Source organism: Mya arenaria, chromosome 4 (genome assembly GCF_026914265.1).
Source record: "Mya arenaria isolate MELC-2E11 chromosome 4, ASM2691426v1".
Classification (NCBI taxonomy): Eukaryota; Metazoa; Mollusca; class Bivalvia; order Myida; family Myidae; genus Mya; species Mya arenaria.
This window is the reverse complement of record NC_069125.1, coordinates 32278782-32288422: the sequence shown is the minus strand read 5'-3', so window position 1 is coordinate 32288422 and position 9641 is coordinate 32278782. Positions and strand designations below refer to the sequence as shown.

Here is a 9641-nt window from a genome sequence, read left to right as displayed (position 1 = left end):
AACATTTTGATTATTTGGCATAATGTTCCTAAAAGATTAAAGATAATTATTAATAAAGAACAGGTAATGAGTATTTCTAGAACTTGTTATTTTTGCTTTTAAACATCGATGTTCCAATTTTACGCGGTCAAAACAGTATGTTTAAATTGAAATACCATATGTCTATTTCAGTATAAAATGATTATATTTGTTGGTGATGTGATCAATAATAATATATTTCTTGTTACTCTGCTACCAACTTATTACCAAAATGTTGAAAAATAAATAAAATAAAGGATTGTTCTTGTCTCTCAGGTGATGTCGTTTTTATCGACAATTCTGAAATGGAGGTAGGGTAATTCAAATTTAATTAAAATTGTTACTTGACGGTAATTTTTGTTTAAATTTTGTTTTTGAATCCAGGAAATGATATACATTAAGAAATTATCAAGCTGATCACAGTTCGAAATGTTGCCCATAAGGGGTGTGCTACCTTAATTATTATAAAAGTTAGTCTAGCGAGCGCTGCTACGATTTTTGTACAACCTTGCTACGGTTTTTGAACAACGCAAGGTCAGTTTCACAACTTGTTACGCCTGCATAGTCGACATGTGTTGTTTAATTTGTTAATTACATTTTTATGGATCAAGGACAAAGTTGTTGCATTGATCTAATAATTACTTGCTTGATGATGGCAAATGAGGCATTTGATTACTGAATATATGAAATAATGTATTACATTAAATTTGTATAACTGTAATAAACAAAATTGTTTTTTCGCATTGTGTTAATGCTGTGAATAGAATTTATATTATTTTATTGCAGAAACAGACGGCCAGCAGCACCTATTGTGCTTGGTTGACAAAAGTTAGATGTTTAAGCTTTCGGGTGTAAAGAAAAAAATCTTCTAGACATCCACTTGAATACACGGACATAATTGTATATATTGGTTGAATACTGAAAGAACAAACAAGGAAGTTTAAAAGTGATGCTATTACAAATCAAGGATTCAAAACACCGCACTCTCAAGGTTATCTTCATATAACAATGCGCACAGCGAAAACATATCATTTGAAATAGGTAAGTGCAATTTGATTTTTTCCATACTTGTATGATATGTATGCCTCCCCCATAGATGAGGCGATATATTGTTATTGCTCGAGTTGTCTGTCTGTCCGTCCATCCATCACAAATCTTATTCGCTCCATTTCTTTTAAACCGCTTGAAGGGTTATGAAATAATGTTCACCATATTGAGATGAAGTACAGAGCGCATGTTACAACCAACTCAGTTCAAGGTCACAATAAGTGGTCAAAGGTCATATGCCTACAATTGGAGTCCGCTCCATATCTCGTAAGCCGTTTGAATGATTTTAGGTCATACTCAGAGGTCAAAGGTTATATGACTTTAATATGACAATATTTTGCACCAAATCGCCTGAACCGTTGGCAGAGGAGGAGACATATGCTTTTTATGGCATAAACAACCTACAAAGTCTATTAAATTGCTATTTTTTATACCTTTTTATCATTCAATTATTGTACATGTATGTATTTAGACCTTTTTAAGACCTCTAAGCATTACATTGCATGACTTACTTTTAATATTTTATCATATTTTGGCCAAACTTTTCATGTTCTCATTTCAAGTGATAACGTTATTTGAATTAATATGCTTGATTTCAGCTTTAATTATGGCACTCCAGGGTATTGACCATACATATAATGTTGAGAATTCGTCGGCTGATGCCACCATCTACTGTAGTCCCTGTGAAAAAGGGGGTGGTAGCGTTCCCGCGAATGGCTTCTGTAACAACTGTAAAGAACACCTCTGCTTAAGCTGTCTCAAAGTCCATCAACAAGACCATGTTGTAGTCAGTGATAATGGCATGCCCTCTTTTTATTCTTCTATCAGGACAGATGGTAAGAAAAGATTAACTGGATTAACCGAACACTGTCCGAATCATTCTAATGAAGTTATCAAATTTTTCTGCTCCAAACACGATTCCCTTAGTTGCAGATATTGTATTGCTGATGACCATAACTCATGCAAAACTGACAACATACCAAACATCGCTAAAGACTTTGTGCAGGGCAAGGGCTTTGAAAGGCTAAATACCAACATTGCAAAAGTGGACCGCGACTTAAAAAAATGTGGTAAACTGATTGAAACATGTCTGAAAACTGTAGATGAAGAGGTAACCGAAGAACTCGACCAAATAAGAGCGCTCAGAGAGGAATTGGTTGCATTTCTCGACATGAGAGAAAAAGAGCTGCTAGCCAAGGTGAATGATATCAAGAAAAGCAATGATGAAAATATTCGATCTTTTAAAAAGAAATGCCAGGTTGCAAAAGATAAAATGAACGCAATCAAATCCAGTCTAGAATCACATGAAAATAACATTAATCAGTTATTTATTGTGGCTAAACAGTCCAAACGTCAGCTGGAGAAAATCGAAACAACCTTGGATGACATAAACTCAAATATGTCAATGCTGACTTCCAATTTCGTTGGGGACTATGCAACAACAGCCTTAGGGACTATTAAGGAAACCAAGAGAATGCCACTACAAAAGCAAACAATGAAAGGTTTGTCTGTTAATTGCCATAAAAGCATGTTTTACTGAAGTTTACAAGGATATTTGATCAAATTATACTTTGAAATAGTTTGTTATTTTGTTCATTATATTAAGGTAAAGAACCTAATAAGCTTATTTTTTGTAGGTATACGCATTTGAAATGATGCATCACAATAGTTTCTAATATTATACTAGTATTTTACAAGTACATTATATCTTCAGTTGTGACATCTTAATTCAATGCTTCGTATAATTGTGTAAGTCAATTACTAGTACCTCAAAAGCCATTGCTAAGCATAAATATAAGAATAAAACATGCACGTAAATATTAGTCGAGAACGGAACAGATTCTCTGTATAAGAACGCTCTTGTTACCCATCATTTCAAGTAAATTTTAATGTGCGATACGCAATTGTATGTTACTGTATTCCACAGGTTTCCCATTCAGAAAGGCCTCATCAGCTGAAATCGTTGCATGGTCCTCCCAAGATAGCGCATTCTACCCCTGCTGGGTGAGTGGACTGAAGATTCTGTCAGAAGACAATATACTTATCGCTGATTATGGGTTCGGGAGTTGTTCTGTAAAAATATTGGACACGAAGAGAAATAGAACTGTTTCTCAATTGCAAATGGATTCCTATCCATGGCAGTTATGCCTTGTGACCCCAACTAAAGCTGCAGTCACATTGCCTAGAAAAGCAACAATTCAATTTGTAGAAATCAATGGCGATGCACTTGCCATCCAGGGAGAAATCAAGCTAGATGGAGATTGCAGAGGCGTGGATTATCACGATAAGAAGCTTTATGTTTGTTTCAAAAATGCTAAGAAAATCGAAGCCATGAGCCTCGAAGGAAGCATGATCCATAAAATTGACAACAAATCAGTTGGAAACGAGTTATTTATGGGTCCATTGAATGTAAGAATCGTGAAAGAGAAGTCACCATGTGTCTTTGTTGTTGACAGAGAAAGCCACACAGTAATTAAGCTTAGTCTTGCGTTGGGTGTTCTGGCTAAATATCAAGACCCCATTTTGAAATGTCCACATGGTCTAGACTTGATAGGGAATGGTGACATTGCTGTTTGCGGGAGAGATACCAACAATATTGTTCTCATCGACACTGCAGCAGGTACGATGAAAACACTGCTTGGTGCAAATGATGGATTAGAAAAACCGATCAGCGTGTGTTTCTTACGTAGTCAGCAGAAAATGTTCGTTGGAAGCAAGAAGGGTAACTATGTCAAGATATTTACATTCGAACGAATAATTGAATAGGCTTTAGAGGAAAGCTTCGTCAGTAGGGTAAAGAGAATATATCAGCAGAAAGAATTCAACTGATATTCATATATTTTATGGTCCATATAAAGTTATAAACAAATTAACTAGCCAGAACAGAGATTACTTCCTCTCGTGTATTAAATTTTCGGGCTAAACATCAAGACCCTATTGTGATGTTTCCGCATGGCCAAACAGGATGTGTTAGGGAACAGCCAACTAGCTGTGTGTGGGTCGTGCGTGCGTGCGTGCGTGCGTGTGTGTATGTGAGTTAACTAACACTGCTGGGTTCAAAGGTTGGATTGCACAAACCAGTAGATTGGATAACCCATTTAGTGTTTGCTTCTCCCGGAGTCAGCAGAACTTGTTCGTTGGAGGCAATGGGCATGATCATATTAAGACATTAACATTCAAAGCTATGTAGCTTTTCCCAGAGACGACACTTCACAGAGTGTTGCATTGTTAGCACGATGACAACATAGTCAAAATAATTGAAGGTTGACGGATTTTTTTACTATTTTTGATATGGCAAATCCTTCACGTACAATTTGTTTTGTACCAAAAGTGGGTAGTTATTCCGACCGGAATTCCGGGTTAAAGCATAATATTGCTTCAATAAACTATCATAAAATCAAGAAATATTACCAGATAATGTTATTTTATATTAGTTCCTTACACAAAAAATGAATCGAAACACCTCGGAGATGGGCGGCAGAGTTGTTACCATTGTATTTACGAGGTCTATCTCGAAGTTTGTCGGAGATGGTCGAGTTGTTAGCATTGTATATACGAGGTCTATCTCGAAGTTTGTCGGAGATGGCCGAGTTGTTACCATTGTATTTACGAGGTCTATCTCGAAGTTTGTCGGAAATGGTCGAGTTGTTACGAAAATAAAAAGCAAAATAACAATGTTCGTTTTTGTGATACACTTTACAAAATGGTCTCCACTTTTGTGTGAAACAATGTCGTTACTTTTTTTCTAGATAAATGGAAATCATCACACCATACCTTGTTGAAGATTTGTTGTTGTGTTTTGTATAAAATGTGCACAAAAGGGATGCTATTCAATATGCTACTTATGACATTATGGTCATACATCATTAGTTTCAGTCACTGTTTAGGTCCGTTATTTACATGACACAATCCAATTAGCTAGTATATCGTTTTTAGATCCAGTTGAGACCAATTTTGAATACCATCCAAGACTTTAATTTGGAATGTATTAAGTATGTCTGTATGAATTTATCAATAACCATTAGTCAGTTTATTTTCTCACATGTACAGGTAATTATTAACATTTAAAAGTAGACATGTGATACGTTATGGATGTTGTGTTGATATTGCTGATTAATATTTCGGGTTGTGCTGTTGATAATGTTCATTGATATGTCGAACCTGCATGGTGAGATTGATAATGCTGATTAATATTTCGGGTTGTGCTGTTGATAATGTTCATTGATATGTCGAACCTGCATGGTGAGGTTGATAATGCTGATTAATATTTCTGGGGTTGGTGCTGCTAATAGTTATCTATAGTTCTTGTGGTGGTGTTGATAATGCTAATTTATATCTCTGGTCGTGGTGTCGATAATAGTTATTCATTTTTTGGTGGTGGTGTTGCTAATAGTAGTTATATATCTGGCTGTGGTGTTGATAATGCTGATTAATATTTCTGGTGGTGGTATTGATAATGCTGATTAATATTTCTTGTGGTGGTGTTGATAATGCTAATTTATATCTCTGGTCGTGGTGTCGATAATAGTTATTCATTTTTTTGGTGGTGGTGTTACTAATAGTAGTTATATATCTGGTTGTGGTGTTGATAATGCTGATTAATATTTCTGGTGGTGGTATTGATAGTGCGGATAAATGTTTCTGGTGGTGGTGTTGATAAGGCGGAATAATATTTCTGATGGTGGTATTGATAATGCTGATTAATATTTCTGGTGGTGGTATTGTAGTGCGGATTAATGTTTCTGGTGGTGGTGTTGAAAATGTTAATATTAATATGTCCGGTGTTGCGTTTGCTTATGGTAATTAATTGGCAAATGTTCGACAACAAACTTAACATAAGCAATACACGTCTGGAATTCGGACCCTTCTGCCAGTCCATAGACAATCGCTTGACCTAAAAAACAGACGCTTTAAAATTTGTTTTTCATAATTCATTGTGATTGTGTAAACATTTATAGCTTGTTCTTCTGTATGTATTTTTATTCTATACTAAAGTAAATCCTAAACAATGTATACTATATATACTTTGTTGATACTCCGTTTTAAGTTATTGTATGACATGAACATCTTAGATTTGAATTAAACATTTTAATCAGTTTTTTAGTCATTAACATGTCATTATTATGCCCTTACCATTTGGGGCTATATACGAATCACCTTGTCCCGTACGTCCGTCGGTCCTTCTTTCTGTCCGTCCTGGGACATCGGGACAAGTCTACTTTTCTCCATATTAAAACTAAATATGTTTTTTAGGTATTGGCTATTTTTCCATGTTTCTTGCTTGTATTTTTTTGTTTTTATGTTTTATGTCTTTGGCGTTTATGTTTATGTTTTAACTTTTTGCTACTGAGCTTGTTTCTGTAGTTTTTTGCATACATATTCATAAAAACTTTGTACACATATTAACCGTGTTAAGCTGAAGTGCTGTGCATAAGAAACATTATTTCATGTATGGTATTTTTTGCACGTTTATTTTTCTTCACTCCATAACTTCATAACATTCTCGGTATTGACTTTTAACTTCGTACACATATTGATTGTGTTCAGGAGGAGTACTGTGCAATTTGTTTTATTATAACAGTCAACTCAGTTAAAAACTGTGCTATGCTGTGAAAAGCAAAAAAGGAAGATTCATGCATTATTCCACAGATGTTAGTAGTTTCTTATTCTAGTAGCCATTATCTTCATAGGGCATTCTTGAAGACGAAAGAAACATTTTGGTAAATTGGTTTCTTTCCAAACAAATCAAAACATATTTCAAGTTATTTCAGTTGGCTCAAAGTCTGTTAAAGAAATAATACAATTCAATATACTTAAAGATGCACTATTACTCCCAAATAAGATTTACCATATTTAATACAATTGTTTTAATTTACCAAAAAGGATTAATAAATGTTAAAAAAAATGGTTCTTATGAAGGATACTGTGTTTAATTTGAAAGAAAGGTGCAGAAAACACAGTATTTCTACCTTATGAGACGATAGTAGATCAAATTAAATCTCTTAGCATTCACCAATCATTTAATATTTTGCCTTTTCAGCTATTAAATTCACGGCTGCCATCTTGTTATCAGTAATTAATATTTTTTTTCATAAATGTAATATTTAGTAAGCAGTTAAAGGTGTAACATATACTCGACTTTAAATAAAGATTCTTATATCGTATATCTTGTAAATTGTATGTTTTATGAACAAACGTCATTCCATGTGATACTTCTTATTACAAGGAGGTTGTGTAGTGGGGATATTAAACACATCCGGTGATAGCTCTAGATAACATCGAGAAGTTATGTAATAAGGCATGTGGAAATTTATATTTAGTTCCGAAAATCGCAAAAAGAAAAAAGGTGTATATGTTGTAAAATTCAATCAATGTGTTTAGATGAAGAAATTCACCAACATTGAACTTGTTAACATTGTTACTGTGCTAATACCGGTGACTTGAAGGGATCAGGCGTCAATTACTATATATGTATACCCTCACTTTTCTCTACCTTGATGGGCATTCAATCAGTCTATAATATTAATACAGACTATTCATGGACACATTCTTAGTCAAACTAGTACCAAAAATCCCAAAGCTCTGGTCCACCAGGCCGGTCTGGTAAAATTAAAATGCGATTGGTCAATTTTTCAATTGACAAAGAACATAAAAATGCAAAGAAGAATGCAAGAATGCAAAGCCCTTCTCGTATCCTTGCAGGAACAGGTTTCAAATCGGGAAATGGATTTGAGTGTTATATGCACTAAAAGGCTACAGCTGCTCACATAAAATTATAACAAACTACATACCTTTACTTCGATATACCTTTATTGATATCTTTACTACGGAGTTAGAAAGAAAAAAAACAGAAATGAAAGATTTAACAATTTATTCAACAGATGTTTTGTGTTTTTGTTTATTCAAATCATATTACAATAAAATGGTCAACGACAAAGAAGATATCATGACACGAAACATGCCCTTATTTATCACAGTTCTCATACCAAAGGGTAGTTATTCGTAATAACGTACCAGCAATATATCAAAAGTTATCGGCCTCTTAGCTTTTTGCATAAATATTGACGAGAACTTTTCACTCTGTTCACATCAATGATTGGCCTTGACCTAGAAATCAACATTATCCGATTTTTACACATAACTATCGCAAAAACCTGACCTGAAAGTCACCAAAATGTCTATAAACAAAAAACCCATAAAAATTGCACGCAAACGCTCGTCTCCTGTTGTTGTTTTTCAACAACTAACAACACACATATTGAAAAAAGTTCACCACATGAAAATCACAAGAAAAATTACCTAAACATAAAAAGGTAAGACCAATTGATATTTTGTGGGCATAATGAAACACTGCTTTACGGTGTCTGGGGTCTAATGTGGGAATGTGTCGCACTACCTGTAACGCAAAGTCCAGGATTTATCCATGATTTTTTAAAGATATTAACATTTATCCCACATACTTACTGTTCCTTCCATTAAGGACATCATTAAGTATTTATATAAGCAGTTATAGATTAGAAATGTATAGTAGTGTATAAATTACATAAATAACAAATAAATAATACAAATTCAGTCTAAAACTCAGTATGATGTTTTAATATATGTTTACTCTCTCGTAAAGCACGCTATCTTACATTAGTCCCACAACATATTTTAACTTCTATTCAGTGACATTAACTTATATAGTGTTTTTTTGCATTCCAATTTTTAGTTGTATTAAAATTTAATAGTATTTCTTGTTGAAGAAGGCGGGCACAAAAGCTAGATTTTTAACATATGAGTGTATAGAAAAAATATGACCTAATAGTTATGTCTGTATACATTCAAAGTGAAGAACATAGACCTATAAAGGACAAGTTTGCATGTCAAACATAATTATAAAAACTAGTTGAATACAAACACGGAAGTTCAAATACATGTATTACTCTTTTCCATAAAGTAATTACTGATTATTAATTCAAAACACGCACTCTGAATGTGACATTGCAACCACTTGTAAATGGAATGTTTAGTTTAAACTAAATGTTATAACAACCTGATATAAGATATAAATTTAACTGCAAATATGGAAGCCTTTATCTTATTAATATTTTAGAAAAACAAATCAAACAAGTTCTATGTGACATGTACTGCGATCAAATGGCTATTGTATACATTATACTTGAATTGGTTGCACTTTTCAGAGAAAACGCATTTCGAAGTATGATTTATTTCTGCTTTAATAATGGAACTCAAGGGTATTGACCATAAAGATGATATTGAGAATTCGTCGGCTGATGCGACAATCTACTGTTGCCCCTGTTAAAAAGCGGCGGTAGCGTTCCCGTGAAAGGCTTCTGTATCAACTGCAAAGAATATCTCTGCTCAAGCTGTGTCATAATAATCCATAAACATCTTAAGGTCACCCAAGACCATTTGTACTCAGTGGTGATGGCATGCCATCTGTTTAAACTCTCCTACCAACGCATTTAAAAATAGGATTATCTGAACACTGCCCGAGCCATTTCAATAAAGTAAAAAAAAATATCTGCTCCAAACACGGTTCTCTTAGTTGCAGACATTGTATAGCTGATGAC

At 34.0% G+C, this 9641-nt stretch overlaps 1 protein-coding gene across 1 annotated transcript; it reads left to right on the top strand.

Annotated features, from left to right (window-relative positions):
• The first annotated feature begins 572 nt into the window (after window positions 1-572).
• On the top strand, window positions 573-7354 carry LOC128231924 (uncharacterized). The gene is made up of 4 exons (XM_052945178.1): window positions 573-635; window positions 805-1059; window positions 1665-2567; window positions 2993-7354. Exons 3-4 carry the CDS (start codon window positions 1673-1675, stop codon window positions 3829-3831), a joined length of 1734 nt encoding a protein of 577 aa, XP_052801138.1. The 5' UTR covers window positions 573-635; window positions 805-1059; window positions 1665-1672; the 3' UTR covers window positions 3832-7354.
• The last annotated feature ends 2287 nt before the right edge of the window (window positions 7355-9641 follow it).

Bases quoted from the DNA above. Each gene is read 5' to 3' on its own strand.
- LOC128231924 (XM_052945178.1), top strand. From the start codon at position 1,673: ATGGCACTCCAGGGTATTGACCATACATATAATGTTGAGAATTCGTCG. The intron at 2,568-2,992 runs GTTTGTCTGTTA...TGTATTCCACAG, and splicing joins ACAAAAGCAAACAATGAAAG to GTTTCCCATTCAGAAAGGCC.